At 33.8% G+C, this 24732-nt stretch overlaps 1 protein-coding gene across 1 annotated transcript in view; it reads left to right on the top strand.

Annotated features, from left to right (window-relative positions):
- Positions 1-24732, top strand: part of PPP4R3B (protein phosphatase 4 regulatory subunit 3B) — a 61083-nt gene that overhangs the window by 25206 nt on the left and 11145 nt on the right. Inside the window, 9 exon segments of the mRNA XM_034659157.1 lie at positions 2389-2466; positions 3046-3162; positions 4445-4561; positions 15401-15532; positions 16641-16743; positions 19091-19132; positions 20997-21155; positions 24483-24550; positions 24552-24653. Coding sequence (XP_034515048.1) covers positions 2389-2466; positions 3046-3162; positions 4445-4561; positions 15401-15532; positions 16641-16743; positions 19091-19132; positions 20997-21155; positions 24483-24550; positions 24552-24653 — 918 coding nt within the window.

Genomic DNA, 24732 nt, shown 5'->3' with positions numbered 1-24732 from the left:
ATCAGAAAAAGTACATAGAGTAGGAATTAGAAAACATTCTCCTAGCAGGCTGTAATACTTGAAAATGCCTTCATAATATGCAGTTCTAGCTGTCAGCACACAAATAATGAATCGTGGAAGAAATTGCATCTATCAAAGAATTGGAACTATTTTCCTATGAAAGTATTCTCAAAAAAGTTTAAAAATCTTGGGGCGCCTGGGTGGCGCAGTCGTTAAGCGTCTGCCTTCGGCTCAGGGCGTGATCCCAGCGTTCTGGGATCAAGCCCCACATCAGGCTCCTCTGCTAGGAGCCTGCTTCTTCCTCTCCCACTCCCCCTGCTTGTGTTCCCTCTCTCGCTGGCTGTCCCTGTCAAATAAATAAATAAAATCTTTAAAAAAATAAAAACATTTAAAAAATAAAAATAAAAATCTTTAGACAAGAAAGGAAGATTTAATCTGGGAGAGATGGAAGAAGAAAGAATTTATAGAAGGCATAAGTGGAAGTAAATGCATAGTTATTCACCAAAACCTAAAATATTGAGAGGAAAAGTATGTAGAAAAAGTGATTTTAGAAATAAGTGTAATGGTATTGAGTTCTCTTAGAAACAGATGGTTCAGGCCACAGTGTATAAGGTCCAGAAGAAGTCAACAAAATAAAGAACAAAAGAAACACCATTCTGAGTCAGACTAAAGAATTGGGGTGGCTCTCAGTGTTCTTTGAGTAACACTGATGAATGGTTACATCGTCCATGATCATATCGAGTGGTTTTTACTCAGATTTTTTATATAAAGTTTAACTTATTTTAGAAAAACTTATTTAAGAGATTGATACCGCTTCATAGGTGATCCATCTTAAGTAAAAGGGGAGGTATTGAAGGTATATCCTTAACATGTCATGATTTGATTTTATTATCAACTATGAAGGTATCACTATTACAGACATTCTTAGAATATGCTACCTTAATTAAAATTAAAGCAAATTGTATTTCGTAAAAGTGAATTTTAAAAGTAAATGAAATTTAAAAGCACGGTTTTTTTAGCAGGTTTTGATGGAAATCTCCAAAGTGAATTTCAGTATTCATGTCAGTTTTTTCCTTTGTAATTTAATAGTCCGTACTCACTGTGGAAAATTGGAAGATAAAGATAAGCGAAAAAGCACTCATAATCCATCACCAAAAGATAATCAGAACTAACACTTAAATGTTTACCCCTTTTAGACTCTAGATATACAAATTTATATTAAAAATAAAATTATATAGTATGTATTCTACTATATTTTTGTTTGTTCTTATAAACAGTGCTTAGAGAAATTAACACATATCTGCCCTTTAATACCTCAGAGTCATCAGTGTGAAAAGCAGTTATGGTGTTTTATCATTTAGTTTTATCCTTGGGAACCACAAGAAAATGGAAGCCTGTACCCCAAATGGCCCTAGATAATTATATTTCATGAGTTCTTGTGTTTTTTTGTTTTGTTTTGTTTTGTTTTTAAGATTTTATTTATTTGAGAAAGCGAGCACAAGCAGGCAGAACAGCAGGCAGAGGGAGAGCAAGAAGCAAGCTCCCCGATAAGCAGGGAGCCCAACACGGGCCGATCCCAGAACCCTGGGATCATGACCCAAGCGGAGGACAGACCCTTAACCAGCTGAGACACCCAGGCGACCTGCGTTCTTGTGTTTTAAAAGGCTTTGCAGTCTTACCGCTGCCAGAATTCAGTCTCCTTTACTGCTGTTCCTGTGCCATATTTGTAATTCTCATCTTTCTAATCTGCGGCGGACTGACAATGAGATCTTCAAACTTGTTTGAATTACACTTAAATTAAAAGTAAATAAATAGGGGCTCCTGGGTGACTTAGTCAGGTAAGCATGTAATCTGCCTACAGCTCAGGTCATGATCCCAGGGTTCTGGGATGGAGCCCCTCATTTGGCTCCCTGCTCAGCAGGGAGTCTGCTTCTCCCTCCCTCTGCCTCCTCTTTGGCCTGTGTGCGCTCTCTCACTCCTGTTCACTTCCCTCTCTCTCAAATAAATAAATAAAATCTTTAAAAAAAAAAAAAAAAAGGTAAATGAGTAGATCCTTAGAGGGAGCTGCAGAGCCTTTAACTGCAGAGTTAAAATACGTGAGTCTTCATGCATGACTTCTAGAACATAACTGGTTATTTTTGTTCTCCAAAGGGTTCTTTATAGCTGAAGTTTCTGGTTAAATGAGGTATTAGTGTATGTATAACTAATACTAAATGGTATAGTCAGGGTTTGAAACTTATAACATGAATATACCTTGGAATTTTGGGTTTCATGATGAAACTATTAGATTTTCAGCTATTTTTATTATAATTTGTGTAAATCATACAAATGAGTGTAACTTTATACTATTACTAGACTGTTTCATAGTAGTTATTTCTTCTCATGTAGGAAGATGAGAAGTTTTTGTCTGAAGTTTTTGCACAGTTAACGGATGAGGCTACAGATGATGATAAACGGCGTGAATTGGTACGTTATTTATAATCAGGTGCTTGGGTTTTTAAAAAGGAATGAAAGATTGTGGACTTAAAGTCAGCCAAGTCATCTTGGTATAGTGGATCGCCTACTCAGTTCTCTCATTTATAAAATTAGTTCTTTAAACTCAGGAATGTCTAATGTCCTTTCCAATTCTTAAAAATGGAATTGTACTTTTGAGAGCTCCCTGAGAACCCAGCCACCATTTGTCATACAGCATGTTTCTGTGAAAATACATGCTGTAATGCAAGATACATGCCTTACATGACATTTTTGGAACTAAATCATAAGTTAAGAATATTATATGTGTATTCACCCTCTGGGACTCCACATATAACATGTACACTGTAATGTCTTTGGAGACATCACTGTTTGGAAATAATGCAAAGTTTACTTTTAGTGGGATGCTACTTTTTAATATGCTCTATTAATACAGGTTTTAAGAAGCCAGGACACCCTAAAAAATCAAGGTCCTTGAGAAGGGCACATTACACTGTGGTACATCACATTAAAGTGTGCCCCAAGTTTGCTCTTATGTATGTCAACTTCTCACTATACTTTCTAATATTACAGGTTAACTTTTTCAAGGAATTTTGTGCATTTTCTCAGACATTACAACCTCAAAACAGGGATGCATTTTTCAAAACTTTGGCAAAGTTGGGAATTCTTCCTGCTCTTGAAATTGTAATGGTAATTATATAGCTTCTTTTCATGTTTTTGAAGTTGTGAATTTGTAGTAGTTTTATATTATGTATGTGAAAATATTTATTACAGTAATACATATTGAATTATATATATTCAATATATATATTAGGTTATGATTCACTTGATAGTGAATTACCACAAGTGTGTGTTCAGTCTTCGGATTTTTATTAACTTAAATTTGTAATATTAGTATGTAAGCACTTGCATATAATGTGGCTTCAAGGGAATAAAAATCCCACATGCTTTTTCAAGACTATTATTTCTTCTGTAACAATGTTATGTTTTATAGAAACTATTAAAATATATCTTTCCTTTTTAGATTAGTGAGTAGAGTGAGGACAGACTGGACCAAGGCGGCTCATGCTGCAGTATGGTTTAGGGCAGTGGTTGTCATACATTTGTTTATATAATTTTTATCCATTGGTATTGTATGAAAAATTAAAACTGAAAAATTTTAAAAATATTTATTAATTCATTTTAAGATGATAATCAAGCTTCTGTTACAAATAATAAAACTTTTATCAAAAAATAATTTGCCAGAAACAAAAAACAATTTAGTGAGAAGAGTGGCGTTGTTTCACCTTTTTTTGCCCATCTCTTTAACCTTTGCTGTAAGAGAAGACAGATTTTCATAGCAACTTCTGTATTTGATTTGTTATGGTACCACGTCTCTTGTAGGCTTTGGAAAACCCCGCTATACTTGTGATATACTGAGAGTAAAAAGGGCCAGTAATGCCCTAGTGTTATTTATTTTTATGAAATAGTTTTAATCTCATGTGCTTCCTGAGCAGGATGTTGAACATCTCACCAGAATTCCCTGGACCATACTTTGAGAATGCTGAGTTAAGGAATGTTTCAGACTCTCTTAGAGATTTTGTAACTTATGCGTCATGTAACCTTTATTAAAGAGGGAAAAGCATTCAGGATCACTACCTTAGAAAACTAAGAGTATTTTGAAGTCTTAACTGGTAACATCATTCACATTTTGCATATACATAAATTTTAAAAAAAAATTTTTTTACAGCATTTGTAAAGTAATAGTATAATCCTCATCTAAATTCTCTGAATATTTATCTTTGTGATGGTAAAAACTGGCAGAAACTATCATTGAGCTGCTTAAAAGCTTTTAGTATTTATACAACAAAAGGAAGAAAAGATTCCAGTATAATGTCTAAATCCAAAAAGTTGGTGTGCATAAATTTGGGAAAGAAAGGGAACATGGCATAATTTTTGTTGACTGTCTCTAACCTAATTTTCCTTTTCCCAGGGCATGGATGATTTGCAAGTCAGATCAGCAGCTACAGATATATTTTCTTATCTAGTAGAGTTTAGTCCATCCATGGTCCGAGAATTTGTAATGCAAGAAGCCCAGCAGAGTGATGATGTAAGTAATAATCCTCTGATTCTACGTGAACTACCTGTAGTGTTTGCATACTATTGAAAGAAAAAGTATAACTATAATCTAAATCTTTAATGAAGCAAAATAGATTTCTGATCAGCTGCGACTTCAGCAAGCTCTGAATATGTGGCATTTGATTTGTTTCTTGTAAAAAAACCATATTCAAACTCGTGTTGAGATAGAGTATAATAAGAATCAAATTCTTCAAAAAAGTTCAAGTGCTGATGATGTATAATTTCAAGCCCCTTAGGTCAGGCACTTCTAGTATAACTAACAAGTTGCCTTCACTTGTTCAAAAGTGTGTCTTTTCTTCCATGTGAATAAATGTTTAATAATGAGACTAGTGTGTTTTCCCCCTACAGAAATACTTAAACTTTCCCCTTAAACTCTTTTAGGAACAAAATGAACATATAGCTGCAATTTAAAGTACTCTTTCCTACATTAATATAAGAATATAAGAAAGTACTCTTTCCTACATTAATATATTAATATGTTCCATCTTAAAGAAGATTTTGATTTCTGTTGTTAATTTGATCCTTGTTAGGAGTTACTATTGAATTAAACTACAGTTGTTTTATATGTTTTGTGTTTAATCTCTTAATGTCTCCTTAGATTTTTACATTCTTTGTTAGGTATTTCCAGTGGGTTTTTTTTTTTTTTTTTAAAGATTTATTTATTTATTCGACAGAGATAGAGACAGCCAGCGAGAGAGGGAACACAAGCAGGGGGAGTGGGAGAGGAAGAAGCAGGCTCATAGTCCAAGAGCCTGATGTGGCTCGATCCCATAACGCCGAGATCACGCCCTGAGCCGAAGGCAGACGCTTAACCGCTGTGCCACCCAGGCGCCCCACCAGTGGGTTTTTTTTTTAAAGCAATATTATTTTAGAATCAGTTTGAGCTAATGCTACAGTTTAGACAGTAGAAAAGAAATAGAAGAAATCTTTATGTTAAGTATATTTTAAGGTTGGTTTTTTTTAAAACCCAAATGGTGCTAAAAATGACTTCAAAGAAATAAATACCTAGTTTATTAATCAGTTTATACTCTCACTGTTGGTGTTTGTATCTTTGTGCCATCCTTTACAGAATGTAACTTTGAATTTAACGCTCTTAATTGCTGCATTCTCAGTGATGTGTATGATTAAGGGCATTCATTATGAAATATCTTCAGATCGTGAGAATAGTAAACTTCTAGAATTCGTAACTCTGAAAGCTTTTATTTCCATTTTCATTAGAAATATTTCCTTATTTTCATTTAATTGATGAATGAGACTTAGAGAAGCAATTACTGATTTTTAACTGTGAAAAGTGCCTTTCTCAGTTTTTCTTTTTCTTATAGTCTTCAAGGTCTTTCATTTCCCTAAATTATCTGAAATTGAGCAGTTTAACAATTTAAAAATTTTGTTGCCTCAAAATAATTGAGTTAGCCCACAAAAGAAGATAAATTTCTTTTTTTTTCTTCTTCAAAATTAAGGATTCTGCATGCTAAATTCTATTTTGAGTTCCTGGTAACCTTTAAAAAGAAAAGACTTAACTGTGTATTTGGTGGGCAGTTTCTATTTTGATGTCCTTTTAAAGTAAATTCACAGCATTCAAACTTTTCTTTCCAGTATTATGGAGCAGATTTGGTTTTAGGAACTTGGATTACATATTAAAATATGTGTTGAGCAATAGGAAATATTAACATTTTTTTATTATAGTCGTTATTTCTTTCTAAGCTAGTTGGATATATTTAGCAATAATGTCTTTTTTTTATGCCACAGATTTCACATATTTTATGCTAATGTCCTTTGAAACATTTAGTAAAACTTAGTTTAAAGAATCTGACTGGATAAGTAATGCAGCTATTACTGAATCACTTATTTGGGCAGGTATTTTCATGTATTTCTCACTTAAGAATAAACTCATGTTAATTTTTAAAATATGATGATAACATTGGGATTATTTTTTTAAGAGTCCTTATTTTGTGAAGTTTCATACTGAAATACAGAATTATATATGTGGAATTTACAGTAGTTCTGGAAGATGAGATTTGCCATAATAAAGTTAAAAAATACATAAGCTAATCTCTGTGGGTTAACTGTTTGATATTTCGTATTGAACATACCATGTTTCTTAAAATTGCATCCATTTTTTAACTTCTTGTTTTGAAGTAATTTTAAATTTACAGAGAAGTTATAATACTAATACAAAGAACTCCCATATACCTTTCACCCAGATTCCCCAGTTGTCAGTATTTTTTCTCTAATTTGCTTTATCATTCTCTTTCTTTGCTTACATTTGTATGTACACATTTACATACAGACGTAATTATTTTTGTTCTAAATCATTGAAAAATAAGGTACGGAAATGATCACACAATACCTTTTTACCCGTATCTACTGCAATGTCTATTTTAATTATCAAAATCAGGAAGTTAGCATTTTTACAGTGCTAATATCTAACTGCAGTCCTAATTCAGATTTTTTCAGTTGTCTCAGTAATGTTCTTTTTAACCAAGACAAAACTGAAAATTTTCTGGTCCAGTATCAACAATTTGGATTTGTCTGATGTTTCCTCATGATTCAGTTTAGGTTATTTCTTTGTGTCAGGAATGGTACAGAAGTAAAGTTTCCTTCAGTGTATCACATCAAGAAATTCCCTTAACTTTAAAAAATGAGCTGAAAGGTTTTTTTGGTTAGACTTTTTTGCTGTTTCACAGACTTAAGGAATTGGACCATCAGTTCTGTGGAATTTGAAGAGCTGTTTTTGCTTTCTTCTGATATTTCAGATGGATTAAAAGAAGTATTGTTTTTCTAATTATTTTGGCCTCATTCAAGTTGCTGCAGAACGAATTTTATGTGCATTTTTTTAAATAATTCTTACATTTAAAAAACAAAGCTATTTCCATAACATCCATCAGTTTTTATTCTATTTCAGAATAATGTTCCTGCTCCTGTCATTCTTTCTTTTCCTTTTATTTACTATATTCATGGAATGTAAGCTCCATGGGCGCTAATATTTTCTTGATCTTACCAGAAAGTGTTAGTGGAAAATTTTCTTTTTTTCTTTTTTTTTTTAAAGATTTAATTATTTATTCGACAGAGATAGAGACAGCCAGCGAGAGAGGGAACACAAGCAGGGGGAGTGGGAGAGGAAGATGCAGGCTCATAGCGGAGGAGCCTGATGTGGGGCTCAATCCCATAACACCGGGATCACGCCCTGAGCGGAAGGCGGACGCTTAACCGCTGTGCCACCCAGGCGCCCCTAGTGGAAAATTTTCATTTGACTTTGTCATGCTTGCCACTTGGCTCATAATAACTGTCTAATGCCATAGATTATAAAATGTATCTCAATATCAAGAAGTTAAAAATTTTAAGAAAGCTTAGAATCAATGAAATAAAGTATGTTCTTTATCTTTCCCAATCAGAAAATAGAGATGCCAGCTGGATAACCTGGATAATCTCTAAATTCCATGTGTTAGGTACCCAGAGCTTCCCCTCCATTGCTGATTATTTTTTGCAATATTACAAAATTCTTAAACCCACAAAAATGTATTTTAAAAACCAGATGTGCTTCTAAGAATAATATCAGGTTGGAGTGTGATGAAACCAATGAGATTATCATTTCTCTAAAACTTTGATTTAGAAGTAACTAACACCTTGAAAAATCTTTTGGAAACCTTGGTTATACTCACTTAAATGGTTGCTATTTAGGTGAAGGATAGCAAACTTTCCTTAAAAGGCCAGAAGACAAAGAAGACTTGATGAGCCCTATGGTCTCTGTTGCATTTACTCAACCCTGCCATTGTAATGTGAATTCTCCAAAGATGGTGTAGCTATGTTCTAGTAAATGTTTTACCGTAAAACTTTATTTACAAAGCAGGCAACCAGCAAAGTGGTCTTGTGGTTTGCCAACCCCTAACTTAGACCCCTTTCTCAGAATATTGCAGGACAGTGATGGTGGCATTTAAAGACTCAATCTGAATTGAAGGTTGTAATTGCAGAAGCTGCTGTGGTGGTGTAAAAAGAAGTTAAAAGAGAGAACATAGAACATAGTAGGCTTCTGTGGAAAGAAAGTCATTGGGCCCTCTTAATTAAGACTATAAATTTAAGGGGAGGCAGAAAAAAAGGTGTGTGTGTGTGTGTATATATATATGTATATATATGTATGTGTGTATATATTTTTTTTTCTCTAGAATAGATTGGTGCTCCAGCATTGACACATACTAACTGGAGTTACTCTGTAATGGTATATTTGCACATCAAGTCATCATTTGATTTTAAGACAGAATTTTCCAGTAGTTTTTTCTTACATCGTCATTATTTAGCTGCACTTGCTTGAGCATGAGTTTTTTTTTTTTTTTTTTTAAAGATTTTATTTATTTATTCGACAGAGATAGAGACAGCCAGCGAGAGAGGGAACACAAGCAGGGGGAGTGGGAGAGGAAGAAGCAGGCTCATAGCCGAAGAGCCTGATGTGGGGCTCGATCCCATAACGCCGAGATCACGCCCTGAGCCGAAGGCAGACGCTTAACCGCTGTGCCACCCAGGCGCCCCGATGAGTTTTTTTCTAGCCTGAGTAATGCCACTGTTGGAGAAGCAAGTTAAGGAAAATTGAATTTGTATGTGTAATATTTTAATGCTACCAGTAGAGAACTCCGGCAAACAGTTAGAAATCAGACAATTCAACTCTAGCTGGCTTGAATTTTGAAGGAGTGGCCCAACTTATAGTGATTTTATTCCATTTCCTTTGTTCTGCCAATGGAGAAATAGGCAAGGGAAAGTTAATAGGGTCACCTAGATAGTGTGTATCTTAGATGGCTGTACTGCAGTTAGAGAGGCTGGGTCCTTTGATTGAGCTGTTCCTTCTGTTCACCAGGGCTTGCTCTGTTATGTAATTAAGAAATGAAACATGCCTTACAGACAACTTATAATGTTGGTAATACTTTTAGTTCATTGATGTATGTTTAACCATTCATTAATTGTTTCGGAACTATTTGTTCATTGTTTCTGAAAAATACCATTACTTTTGAGTGGATGTAGTCATTCATGCGTTGTAGTAGACAAATTTTAATTGTTTACTGAAGTGGCTGTACTTCTGGAATAAGATTGTCTTGCTGTTCCATACTGCTCTGTGGGGCAGAATCTCTAAATCTGTGGTTAATTCTAGTATTTTAGGAATTGATTTTTACTTAATTTGGCAGGATCCAATAATATAATAATAGTAATGATAGTAATAGAACCTGACATGTATCCTAGGGCTTACCTCATTTTTTCCCATCTTTCTGTCTTGACTGGCTAATGTCTACTATATTACCAATTGTAGTTTCATATGTTTCGTCCAGCTTTTTGTTGCTGTTGTTCCAGGTAAATGCTAAATCTAGTTCCTGTCACTCCATCTTGACCAAAAGCAGAAGTCTGATTTTATATGTATTTTGCAAAAGTCTGACTCTTATTACAGAATTAGAATATTTGTGGATTCCTGTCTCTTTTTTGTTTTCTTTAAATAAATTGTTTTATAAAGTGACAAGAGCAGTAAAAAATAAACCCATCTGACACAAGGGTTTAGAAGCCAACTTGTTTAAAGACTTTTATATCGTTGCATGTGGCAATTAGTATTTTGATTATGAGAAATTCCCATATTTTGCCCTTTTCTCCCCCTGCATCTTTTTTTTGGGGGGGGGGGTCTAAGTCTGATTATCCTGGGTTTTTTTCCTTTTCTGTAACAATGAAACTATAATAATTCTCTGCCTGCTGCTCTTCCTGCGGTGCTGTCTCTCTCTCTCAGAAATAAATAAAATCTTTAAAAATTTTAAAAAAATAAATTCTGACGTCAATAACATAGTATGTAGGTTGGGAGTAAAAGTGTAGTTTGTTTGCAATTGCTGATGAGATATTAATATTCAAAATATATAAGGAATTCCTACAACCCAGTAGCAAAAAAAAAAAAAAACCCCAATTTGAAAATGGGTAAAGGAACTGAACAGACATTTCTCCTAAGTACACACACATCTATTAGGATGGCTAGTATCGGGGCTGTAGGAGAAGATGGCGGTCTCCACAGGAGTTAAAGTTCTTCGTGATTTTCACTTGTTGGAAGAACTTGAAGGACAAAAGGTAGTAGGTGACGGTACTGTCATTTATGCATAAACCTGGAGTACTCAAAATAGAATTCAGGTTTACAAAATGAAAGCATGGAAAGAAGAGTCATACTGTGGAAGCATGTGTGTTTCGAAAAAGTAAAAAATCTCAAGAAGGAAAAACAAATGACGTGCTTTATCCATCTTGCTTAGTAGTGAAAGAGCTTCAGGTGAAACTGTCTGAAGTAGCAGGTACAATGAATATTGTCACAAAGTGTGTTAATTTTTGAAGTGGTGTAGTATCAGAAATATGTTCAGGATTGTTTTTTTTATTTTTTTAATTTTATTTATAATAAAAAAATGTTGTGGGGGAGGTTGATGAATTTCTGTTAAAAGCCGTTCCTGTGTGTTACATGTAACAGACATGGCAAATATTTGTTTATAGTCTTTGACAAACCGTGCATTTAAGTGCGTCAACATGATTAAGTATAATGAACAAAAAGGAAATAGGTATATGGATATGTAATTTTGAGATTAAAGTTAGTCTTAAAATGTAAGTAAAATGTGGAACGTGTCCTCAAAAAAAAAAGAATGGCTAATATCAAAAAATAAAGATAACAAGTCTTGACAAGGATGTGGAGAAAAGAAGGGTCCTTGTACACTGACGATGGGGACATATTGGAGCAGCCATCAATGGAAAACAGATGGAAGTTACTCTAAAAATTAAAGTAGACTACCATATGTCCAACCATCTTGCTTCTGTCCATAAATCCAAAATATCTTTTTTTTTATTAAAGATTTTATTTATTTATTTGACAGAGAGACAGCCAGCGAGAGAGGGAACACAAGCAGTGGGAGTGGGAGAGGAAGAAGCAGGTTCATAGCAGAGGAGCCTGATGTGGGGCTCGACCTCATAACGCCGGGATCATGCCCTGAGCCGAAGGCAGACGCTTAACCGCTGTGCCACCCAGGCGCCCCATAAATCCAAAATATCTTGAAGAGATACCTGCCTCCCATGTTCATTGCAGCACTAGTCACGGTAGTCAAGACATTTAAGCAACCTCAGTGTCCATCTGCAGATGAATGGATAGAATTTGTCGTATATGTACAGTGGAACATTATTCAGCCTTAATAAAAGGAAGTCGTGCTATTTTTGACAACTTGAATGAACCTAGAGGGCAATTTGCCAAGTGAAGTAAACCAGACACAGAAGGAAAAATACATGATACTTCTTGTATGAGTAATACAGACTCATAGAACAGAATAATGGTGCTTGCCAGGGGATGGGGAGTAGGGGAAATGGGGAAGATATTAGACAGAGGGTATAGAGTTTCACTTATATAGGATGAGTAAGTTCTAGAGATCTACTGTACAGCATAGTACCTATAGTGAAGAATAAAATTAAAATTTTGCTAAGAAAGTAGATACTATGTTAAGTGTTTTTGTCACACAAAAAAAGAATAACCAACTTAGAATAGTTTTACCTAATGAAAATTTTTATTAATGTCACAGTAAGTCATGAAGCAGCTCCATGGTGCCCTTAGATATGCAGCTCATGATGCCAGAAGACTTCATCTTTTGAGTCAGTCATCCTCATTTTCCTTTTAATGTCTTACTTTGAGGTTGCAAGGTTGCTGTTGCACCTTGAGGAATAAGAAAGGCAGAGAGCAGAATAATGGAGAAGGCTAGAAAGCTTTTGTGTTTTATTTTAAAGCACTTTACTGGAGGTTCTTCTTAGCGATTTCTACTTGGATATCTTTGGCCAAAAGTAGGTTACCCTTAGCTATGAAGGATGCTGGGAGATTTTGTTTTAGCCAAGTACATTGCTTCTGAACAAAATTTGGGCTCTGCTAGCAAAACAAAATAGAGACTTAGTTGGCATCTCATCGTATCAGCCACACAGTCCACCTCTCTGGCTACCTAACTTTCATACATAGTTTCATCCCTCACCCACCTTTTCCTCAAGGGAGATAAATCAAGTTTCCATTCACTTTTGTATCCAGTTCCACATCTGGAATATTTGAGTATTAGGTAGTCCTCTTCAAGTCCAGATAAGACTCCTGGTGTTATCAGTGGCCTACAATAAAAAGATAATTTATCTGCCCCCGGCATCACAATGAAACTGCTTTTGTTTGGGAAAAGGGAGAGCATACATACAGCAGACATTCATTCATAACTATGATGCACTGATCCATCAGGTATTTGTTGAATAGCGGTAGCTTGGACTCCTTGTCCCAGGAGGTCCTTGATTAATTAACGAAACCACCTGTCTAAAGGATCCCCCTTGCCTATTTTTTTCCCCAAAGCATTTCTTCCTTCAGGATATTATCAGCTGTGGCTCCATCTGAGTTGGGCAATAGAAGATGCCTTTCCTCCAAGGATCTGTATAATCTTCATAGTCTGCTTTCTGTTGTTGTGAGTTCTCTGGTCTTAGAGATTGAACTGTCATGGACTGTTACTTATTTTAAAACTTTCTTGACAGTGAAACTTCTTCAGCTATTTAATAGGCTTCCAGACTATTTGCTTCTTATGGATTTTAAAGATCTTATCCAAGCATAATCTTTTTTTTTTAAGATTTGTTTATTTATTAGAGAGTGCATGCATGAGCTGTGGGAGGGGCAGAGGGAAAGGGAGAGAATCTCAAGCAGACTCCCCAATGAGCGCGGAGTCTCACAACCCTGAAATCATGACCTGAGTGGAAACCAGGAGTTGGACATTGAACTGACTGAACCATCCAGGCGCCCCATATCCAAGCATAATCTTTAAACCTAGAGATTTCAATTTATCTGCTGACATCTGTGCCTCTCCTGTCTGAAGCCTGGGGATCTTAAAATGTTCTAAAGAATAGCATTCGATGGTTCATATACCTTTCTCTGGCAGGGAAGTCTTGCAGGCCTTTGAGAAAGACAGTTTTTTTCTTACCTCCTAAAAAGGCTATAGTTCTCTTTAGCAGTCTGTTTCACGATGAAATATATAAATCAGCTTTTTTCAGTTCCACAAGTCACTACATTATGGGACTCAGAGTTTGGCATTGATACTGATGGAAGTAGGATTTATGAGAAACTGCATGTGAGAGATACCAGAGCAAAAAGTTTGAAGACTGTATATTGAAATGACATTTCAGTATATAAGCTATACCTTAAGAAGTATTTCTTGCCACTCCAGTTTTATTTAGATGTAACCTAAATTCATCATTTATTTTTTTTTGTGCCTAGTTTTAAATGAATGAACTTATGAAAGAGGATTATATATAATTCAGCAAATTATCTGAGGCCCTAATTAACTGGTAGAATGTAAGTGGTAGTACACATTGACATAAATTTAAAGTAAGTAAATGTCATAGCACTGTTCTGAAGAAAGTTTATTGGCTGACACCTTTTTGTAATATCTTAATATTTTACATGAGTTAAGTTTTGCCAATAATGCCAGAATAAGAAAGAGCAGCAGATTAATGTGGAATCTACCATTTTCTTCTAATTGAAATGAGGCTTGGGTCTGGATTTATTAGCTCTCTGAATTTTATTTCATAATTCGTAATTCCTCTTTGAAGAGATTTTATTCTGTTTTTAATGCCATGACAGAATTGATTCATTGTTGTTCAAATTTTGAAACATGGTAGGGACTAGGGTTCAATTTTAAGCAGCTAAGTCTCTGTGACATACTTTTGTTGATTCTTAATGGAATTTAAGAACACAAACAACTTTACAGGGAAATATTTTTAGAAACCACAGTATGTTAAGTTTGAGAGGGGCTAGCACAACAAAGTAATAACAAAAAGTGCTTTTCACTGGGGGTGCCTGGGTGGCTCATTCGGTTAAGCCTTCTGCTCAGGTCATGATCCCTGGGTCCTGGGATCAAGCCCCATGTCTGGCTCCCTGCTCAGCAGGGAGTCTGCTTCTCCCCCACCCCACCCCCCGCTCCTGCAAGTGCACATACTCTCTCAAATGAATAAATAAATAAGATCTTTTTTTTAAAGTGCTTTATACTGAAGATTTCTTTTTATTACTTCACAAAATTCTCCCAATTTAAGAAATTTATCTTCATTTCATGCAGTTCCCTTATTTCATCTCTTTCAGTTACTGCCTTTCTTCCCCCAATAACAGACATATTCTCAAACCACCTGAGTTGATGTCAGAACTGTTTTCTTTGACATGAATAGTCACTTTGTACTGTACTTCAATTTCCAAGATTTCTTAAAAATACAGGCAAAGGCAAATAAATTTTGTATCTGCAAGCTGCTTTTTAGTTTCAGGGTTAAGACCCAAAAGCATGCAACTAATGCAAATCTCTATATGTAACACAGTGTGCACCCACTTGCCTCCTATGGAGAGTTGTATATTTAGGGTTTTCTAACTTTTTTGCTAGAAAGGATTTTCTCATTTGAAGCCCAGATAATCTGTGTTTTAGGGTCACATGATGTGTCATCTTCCTTATTCAGTCAACTTCTAAATTCATATATGAGGCTGAAACCTAGAATGAGAATCTGCTAGAATCTCCAGTGAACAAGAATCACTGGTAAATTATTTTGTTTTCCATTTCCTTCCCTATATTGATGTTGCCATAAGCTGTAGTGTGCTCTGCTTTTTTTTAGTGGGCATTTTTCACTCTAGTGTGTTTATAGAACTTTGAAAAATACTAGGAACATAAAAGTTTAAATAAGTTCATTTATTCTTTGGTTCTGATTTTGTTCTTTCAGCTGGTATGTTGTTTTTGTTTTTATTTAGAACTGTCCAAACCAGTTCTAATGGAAATACATTTTCTTTCAGGATATCCTTCTCATTAATGTTGTAATTGAACAAATGATCTGTGATACTGATCCTGAGCTAGGAGGTGCTGTTCAGTTAATGGGACTTCTTCGTACTCTGATTGATCCAGAGAACATGCTGGCTACAACCAATGTAAGAATTATTCTGAGATAAAAATGTTTCGGTCTAGTCAGTTTTAGAGGATTTAATCTATAATAAATTATGTATAAATACATGAATTATATGTAAATATAAAATCTTTTAAAATTTGTATAATTTTTAAAAATAATAAATACTTACACACTTGGTAACCAGGTAGCTGTGGTGTTCCTGTAGCAGTTTATTTGTGACAAAATACAAGATTGTATTATGTGAATATCTTAGTAAAATGTTAGCATTTCTATTTATGGCTCTTGGCCTCATTCTGAACTTCTTAAAAATTAATATACAACAGTATGCATATATGTAACACTGCTGATCTGTAAACCATAAAAATGGCTAAGATGGATAATTTTATAAAGTTACACGTTCTTTAATCATAATGAAAAAAATTAGTATGTACTGAATGATCTCAGCTGCATGCTAGAAGTCATTCAGAAAACACTTATGGAAGTATTCCTAAGTATTAATAATTGTTGTCTCAAAATGCTGGGATATTTTTTCTTTATAAAATTCCCTCATATTTAGAGAAGAATATCTGTATTGTTTTTAAATCATTACTTGTTTATGAGACCATTGTATAAAAAATAGTAGCCAAAAAAAAAATCGTAAGGCACTGTTTTCCAAATTTCCAAACAATAAATTTTTGAAATTTAAAAAATAGATCTAAATTCTATCCTGTTTCAAGTGGCTTGATAAATCAATTTGGTGTTTTCATATTTGGATATGCTATGAATGGAGTCTCAAATTTGAATATGCTATGGATATGGAATTTCAAATTTTCAGCAGTTAAGTTGCTCCTCTCACATTGCTTGATAGATTCTTCATTGCATTTCAGATCACAAGCATATTAGAAAAAAATTCTCTGAACAGTTTTCCTCAGAAAAATTTTTTATAATCTTTTTTCTTGTTTTCATTTTAATTTAGTAATATGAAGTAGATTTGATTTTTCAGTTCTGCAGAAATACGATTAAGGTGAATATAACTAGTTTTTTGTTGCTTTCATGTCTTAAAGTATCTGTTGTATATGACCTGCATTAATTCTTAAAGATATTTATTAATTAAAAGATAATAAAATATTTTTTAATTCTGTATGTTTCAGAAAACTGAAAAAAGTGAATTTCTAAATTTCTTCTACAACCATTGTATGCATGTTCTCACAGCACCACTTTTGACCAATACTTCAGAAGACAAGTGTGAAAAGGGTAGGGTCTCTTACTTATCTGCTTATGATTTCCATTTTTAAAGAGTGAAATAAGTAGTGTAACTATAACAGGCTGTCTACCCAGTGCTTTATATGATAGGGAAATTACTACTGAAAAATTTAAACTGCGGTAAAGTCATGATTTCCCTTTTTTCAGAGGGTCTGTGTTAGAGAATGATACAGAAAATGTAGCAAAAAGTATTACACCTTGAGGAAGAGAATATAAACATTTTAACAAAAGATTATTCCCAAGGCTGTTAATTATCTAGAAGGGGGTTAAAGTAAACAGTATATTACCTACATTAGAAAACCGAAGAACCATCATTTTGGAGAATAATTTATTAATATAGTAAAAGCTTTTTAATTTTACAACATAAGGATCAAAAGTTAATGGGTTAATCAAAAAAGTTGGTTAGAGCAGAGAACAGTTTAAAAAAATAAACTCTGTAAACACTCTAAATGCTGACTCATTTGCTGATACTTTGTTTAGGAGCAAGGCTTTTTTTTTTTTTTAATGTATTTTTTTAATTGTATTTCCATGTCATCTTTTGTGCATAAACTACACTCATAATTCATCAGCTACAACTTCTGGATTTACTGACTTCTAGACTGTATTCAATTTAGCCATAGATACTACATTTTTATATTTCATCAGTCTGTGATATTTAAAGTATGTAATCATACTGCCAAAAATAATTAGTGTAAACAAAGGACTTTTTGATAAGCATACAACTCAACTGGTGAAATGAGAAATGGGGGGTATCTTCTCTGAGCGTGTTGGTTAATCTAATGAGTCATTCTATAAGTGAGTCAGTTAAAGAGAATGTTTACTAAACTAAGTTGTAAAATGGGCACACCTTCAATGATACCATCAATGCAGTTTCTGAGTGCATATCCTCAAAGGCAACGTTTATGCATATACATGACAGGTACAAGAATGTGTAAGAAAACAAAGAACATGTGGTATACTCATACAATGAAATACTATATAGCAGTTAAAATAACTGAATTTTGATTTTTCAAGTAACTAGTTATTGAAAATATAAAGCTGGATAAAAAAGCATGTTGTAGAATGTTTTCATGCAGAATGACTTCATTTGTATAAATTAAAATAAATGCATTTTTAATCTTTGTTTTAAAGTAAAACACTTCCAGCATACAGAAATATTTAGATAATTATATAACAGACACCCATATATTTCCTGTTGACTTTATCAAAACTAACTTGCCCTATTTTTTTCAAATTTTTTTTAAAAGAAAATAAATTACAGATGTTGTTGGAATTTCCTGTGCTCCCCTTCACATTCTCACTTCACCCCCATCTCAAGGAATACTGAATTTGTTTATCACACCATGTCTGTTTATATTATAATATTATTATATTATTATGACAAGTGTAATGTGTTATTTTTCATGTTTCCAAACTTTCATGTTTCCAGACTGAATTGATTTCTGTTGTACACATTATTCTGCATTTTTTTCCTTTACTCAGTCAGTGCATTTTTGAAATCTTTTGATACCTGGAGTTCTTAACTGATTTAAGTCTTGCATAATATTCTCTATGAGTATGTTGTAACTTAGCCATTCTGCTTCTAATGTACATTTGTTTCTCGTTTTTGCTATTACACACAATGCTGTGACAGGCATTCGTATTTTTCCATATGCAAATGTGCTCTAAAACATGTGCCTAAAATTCAGAACTTATAATGTCCTACTTATTTTTTAAAAACTTCAAGGCATAAATTATAATTGTTAACTTGTGATATTCTGGAGTTTAAGAAATTCCTGTACAGAGACATATTCTAATTGTTGGGAGGATGACTAAGAAGTAAAAGAGAATGTCAGTCTTCTCTCTGGTTGTAACCTCACTTCTTTTTATCAGAATTTTTATTGTCTTTTAACAATTCCTCATGTGCACCCAGTTCTGTAAAAGATTGTATATACAGGTATAACATTTGACTGAAGCAACTATTTTTTTTTTAACTGAAGTATAGTTGACACACGATGCTAATTATTTCAGTGGACCGCATAGTAGTTTGACAAGTCTGTACATTAAGCTCTGCTCACCCAAGTGTAGCTACCATCTGTCACCATATAATGCTGCTACAGTACCATTAACTATATTCCCTGTGCTTTACCTTTTATCTCTGTGACATACATTCCATACCTGGAATCCTGTATCTCCCTTCACTCATTTTGTCTATCCCCTAACGTCCCTCACAACTTAACGGTTATTATGCAGGTAAAATGAGATTATGACCAAAGACATCCTCTGTATATTGTAGAGGACTAGGAAAATGTGAAATAATTATTGCTGAAGTTAACTGACTTTAACTTTTTTTTATTAGATAATATAGTTGGATCTAACAAAAACAGCACAATTTGCCCTGGTAAGTATAAATTTTTATTTTATGAACTAATACAAATTGTAAGCCTTTTTTGCTCAGATATAATGCATTTATTTATACAAGGCTAGGAAAGGCATTTTTTTTTTAAATCAAAAAAATTTACCTTTTTCCTTTATTGTAAAGAAAAACATTCCATTTTCTCTAATATAAAAGATGGAAAACTGGTTGAAATTTTGTTTTTGTTTTTTACTATAAATTTAGAGCTTGTTTTCTGATATTTTTTTGAAAAGACATCTGAAAGTTGAGGATTTTAGTTCATTATTTTTTTGAAACCTAGTAAACTAAGGCCAGTTAGGAACTAGTGTTAGTGTTCATGACCTCATTATGCTTAGGTATTATTCATGAATCTGAGTGTAAGCATGGTTGCTTCTACTTGAAACATGCATATCAGGTATGGCTGGGAGTATAGAAAATACGCTGTGTGCACCTAGCATCCTGTCTTTTCTACTAGGCTCATCAGTGGTCTAGGAGAGCCAGTTTCAAATGAGGAGACCATTCAGAGATTGGATTAGTTAGGGGTATAATGAATTTCTTGTCCTAGTTTGAGAAAGTGAAAACAAGGCCTTTAATTAAACTGTAGATCGTTGTTAAAATATCTTTTGTGAATAAAATTCAGGAATTGAGGAATTAACAGAGTTTATTTTGTTTAATGGTAAGGGACTAGTTCAAATACTGGCAATGGTGTTGGCTGTTACACAGATTGGTCTGAAGCAAGTAAAACTCTTTACTTGGATCTAACGTAGGAAAGATCTTTTAAATACCAGAACTGTATTTTGTATTTTTAATGGCTATTCTGTTATCGAAAGAATGTTGATTTATTCCCGATAGCATCATAGTTCCACAAAATAGCTACGTGTGTAATCTTCTTGAAAAATAAAGTAGTTGGACTAGATTTATTCTGTAAGGCTGTGACTCCAAAATTTCCTCACAGTTTAATATTTCTTGCCTAAAACATTTATAATAGGTGTCAGTAATTATTGACATAAGCCCTTTGACATACATTCAATTTTGATGTTCAGGAACCAATTTGAAATCATTTCATTAATGTATATACCAAGGCCTCTTGAAGAAAAACAAGTAGTTTATTTTAGTAGGCTTTCATGGATATCACACTTTGAGGTTAAAAAGATTATTGTTAAAAAATCTCAAGGTGATATTTTTCACTTTATATTCAAATAGCCAAAAATGGTCCTTTCCTTAAAGATGTCTTTAAAGAAAGCATATTAATTTTTCTTGGGATATTTTGTTGCACCATGTCAGGTAAAAAGCTTGAGGTATTTACTCTTTACTGTGGACCCTTTTTTTTTTTTTAAAGATTTTATTTATTTATTTGGCAGAGATAGAGACAGCCAGCGAGAGAGGGAACACAAGCAGGGGGAGTGGGAGAGGAAGAAGCAGGCTCATAGCGGGAGCCTGATGTGGGGCTCGATCCCACAACGCGGGGATCACGCCCTGAGCCGAAGGCAGACGCTTAACCACTGTGCCACCCAGGCGCCCCTGCTGTGGACCCTTTAATAGATTCATTAATATTAATAATGAAAGCAGCACATATTAAGGCAATATTACCAAGAAGATCTCAATGCAATGAGGGTTTTCTTACCATGTTTGTAGATTTTTTTATTTAGACTTTTTTTCCTCTTAACACTAATAAATATTTTATACAAGAGCTTGAATAGTATTGGAAAGTCTGCTAATGAAAAAGTAAAAATCTGTGTCTTCTTGAATTGATAGAAAAATGAGGAAGAAATACAATTTTACTTTTGCTCTCAAATATGGGACATAAACTTTATTCTCTTAGGTGAATTACAATATTTATTTTATTTTCATCTGATGACTTTTTTTGTAGATAATTATCAAACAGCACAGCTGCTTGCCTTAATTTTAGAACTACTCACATTTTGTGTGGAACATCACACATATCATATAAAAAACTATATTATGAACAAGGACTTGCTAAGAAGAGTCTTGGTCTTGATGAATTCAAAGCACACTTTCCTGGCCTTGTGTAAGTAACAATTTAAAAAGAACATTCTTGTAAAGTATTTTAAGGAACAATATTTGTAATAGAGGTAAAGCCTGAAGTTACCCATGTGAATTGGTTTATCTTTTACAGTATTTATACTATCAAAGAGATGATTATGAGAAGTACTAATCTTTTGTTTTCTTTTATTTAAAGGACAAGAGGAATAGGTCATGGTGCTTCCCCACCCACATATTACTCACACTTAGATTGAATTAGCTTAACTGTTGTGACACTGTATACGGTGACAACATTTCACTAATAGAACAAGTCCTGCTGTCTTTCACATCTGCTTCACCAAACTGTCATTTACAGTGACTTTTTAAATAATTTTTAATAAAATTATTTTTATAATTTTTATTAATTTTTAAATAATCTTTGGGATATGGACCTTGAAATGTTTTTGTGTAACTTGGGTTATTTATTGAACTGGTAAAATAACTTAATAAGTAGTCCCTTTCAGTATACCACTTGGACCAACAATAAGCAAACTTAAATGCCAATATTTGCGTCAGTGTTATTTTTAGCAAACTGTTAAGTTTCCTTTCCTCTCCTAATTTTACCTGCAAATAGAGATAAAGTAGCCTCCTTCACCCTCCAGATAAAAAAAGCTTTGTGTGTTTTTTCTGAGCTTAAAAATTATAGTTAAAATTGAAACATTTAATGTATAGAGAAAAAGATTCATCTCCCAACTACTTCTTTTATTCTTAAGGCCTTAAAAGTAGCCACCATTAACTGTGTGCACAATTTTTTCTATTCCTTTTCCACATCTGTACAAATTTATATAAACATTCACATACAGGTTTTTTGTTTTATTTTTTAAAAAAAACAGGATCATTTTAACATACTTCTCAGCCCCTTAGTATTGCTCTAGGTGATCGAATATGGTCTCAACTAAATTTTTTTCCTAAATGTAGCTGAGTAACACTTGATGGAGTGCTCTTCCACAGTTTATTCTGCTGTTCTGTAGCGCACAGATCATGGGATTGTTTGGGTATGTTGCCACTCCAAATAACACTGTAGTAAATAGTCTCGTATATAAATCTTTTAAGTACTGGTTTCTTTATTTACATAGTATAGATTCCCAATACTGATAATGCCAGGACAAAATGTTTATATAGTTTTAATGTATCCTTTTAAATTTGAGTTTCACATACAGCCTCCAGATTACTTTCCCAAAAGATTGAAGCACTTGACACTCTTGCAGCACTGTGTTACTGATTCCTAAAATGTTATGAAGAGGATGATTGGAAAATGTGGTATTCCATTTGTGTTTTAATTTCCGTTTTCCTTGGCAATATATTTTCCTGTTTTAGTGCTTTTGAATTTTATCTGTTGCAAATTGCCCATTATCTTTTTCTTAGAGCTCTTTTTATATTAGCGATGTTAATAATTTATCACATTTTTGGGAAAAAATTGTCCCAGTCTCATTTGTCTTTTGCATTTGCCTTTATTTGTAGTATTTTTTTAATATATAAAAATATGTCTCTTTTCCTCCTCTGAGTTTTGGGGGTTTTGTCTTGCTTAGGAACATCTCCTATGTCCTAAGGTTATACAAATAAAATACTCTTCTCAGTTTACTTCTACTATTTTTATTAGTTTTTTATTTATATATGTAATACGTTTGAAGTTTGTTTTTGTATTTGATTTGGAGGGTCTTTCTTTCAGATAGATAGCAAGTTGTGCCAATCCCCTTATTAAATAAACTATATTTTTCTTACTGAATTAAAATTTCTTTTGTTATATAGTAAATTGCCATATATATCTTGTGTCTTGTTTCTGAACTATTGTTTCTAAATCTGTTATTTTATTAGATGGGATAATAGGAAAGTTTGTTCTTAGGCCACTATAGCCTCTCTGTTGTAAAGTTTAATATCTGCTAAGTCCCTGCTCACTTTTCCTTTTCATAATTTTCTTGGTTCTTGGACATTTGTTCTTCCATAATAACTTAAAATAATTTTATCCAGTTCATCGTGAGATTATGTTAAATTTTTATATTAATTTTGGAAAGATTGATGTTCTCGTGATAGGTGTTCCTATCTGGCTTTCTGTAAATAGTCCTTTTGGATGACTGCAGAGTAGTCCTATTTATGTGGATATACCATAGTTGAACAAATCTCCAGTATTTAAATGTTTACATTGCTTCAAGATTTCCATCATTGTAAGTAGTACAGTTTTAACTGTATCATATCATTCACCCGTTCACCAGCAGTGTATGAGAATGCCTGCTTGCTCACATCTTTACCAATACTCAGTCTTTTTAATCTTAAATAACTATTTCTTGTCCTGCTATGAAAAGAGATGATAAGTCTAGCACTTCTCTTTACACTTGTTTTTTTTTTTTCTTCACACTTGTTTAGTGTGTTTTTCTTCACACTTGTTTATCATACATTTATACCTTATGTGGCCTGTTTCAGTTTATTCTCAGATAATATTTGGAACCTCTTTTGACAGGCACAACTTCTTTTAATGACTTCCATCTTTGAACAGCAGGGTGAAATGAGAGACATTTCTTTTCAGTACTTAAAATATAAAAAGCCACATTATACTGCTTGTTTATCTATTGTTCTTTCACAAGTACAGTCTGATCTGCCAGTTCATGTTCACCGAAGGCAAAACAGCTCATAAGCAATTGGTAAACAAGGGCTAAAATGTATAGGGTTAAAATGTATATGTTATAATGTATAGGTAGTGTCAGTTCATAGGTAGTGTCGGTTCACAGATGGTATTTCCAAGGCAAAGAGAACTGAAGGAGTGGAAATGGAACTATAGCGTTCATCAGAAAAAGTGAAAGACCTTCAGCTATCCTGTTAAGCTGGCAGCAGGAACCCCTTTGGCTTTATTTTCAGAAAATCGAAAAGAAGTACCTACCTCCAGAGCTCCCCCTGCAGAGAAGTGAGGCAGCCTTGGGCAGGTTGCACCACTCCTGTGCCCATCTTCATGACAGACAGCCCTGCATTGGTTCTGAGCTGCCGTCACTACATCGCCTGCGTGTCTACCAGCGCTGCTCTGAGTACTGCCATCATTGGCACTTGATGGTTTCTGTGGGGTTTTTTAATCTATACCATGGAGCTACCTGCCTGGTACTTTATTTATCTCCCAAGTACCAGTTAATTGGTTTTTTTGCTAGCTCTGGCTACATGAGTTACACAGATTTGAGTGGTCTTTCCCTAACTCTATTTTTCTTCAAAAGCCAATTATTAGTGCAGTTTCACTTTTTATTTTAGAATACATTGCTTTATGTACAAATACCTGTATAATAATTGTTACTAATGAGATTATTAATTTGTTCCCTGTATTATTTTTAATTAGGTGCTCTTCGTTTTATGAGGCGGATAATTGGCCTTAAAGATGAATTTTATAATCGTTACATCACGAAGGGAAATCCTTTTCGAGCCAGTTATAAATGCTCTTCTGGATAATGGTACTCGGTACAATCTGTTGAATTCAGCTGTTATTGAGTTATTTGAGTTTATAAGAGTGGTAAGTTTATGCTAAAGGATTCTTTTTTTTTTTTTTTTTTTTTTAAATTTTAATTTATCCTTTTTGCAGAGAAGGCCAC

This window comes from Ailuropoda melanoleuca, chromosome 4 (genome assembly GCF_002007445.2).
Source record: "Ailuropoda melanoleuca isolate Jingjing chromosome 4, ASM200744v2, whole genome shotgun sequence".
Lineage (NCBI taxonomy): Eukaryota > Metazoa > Chordata > Mammalia > Carnivora > Ursidae > Ailuropoda > Ailuropoda melanoleuca.
Note: the sequence above shows the minus strand (reverse complement) of the source record. Positions and strands in the feature narration are given on the sequence as shown.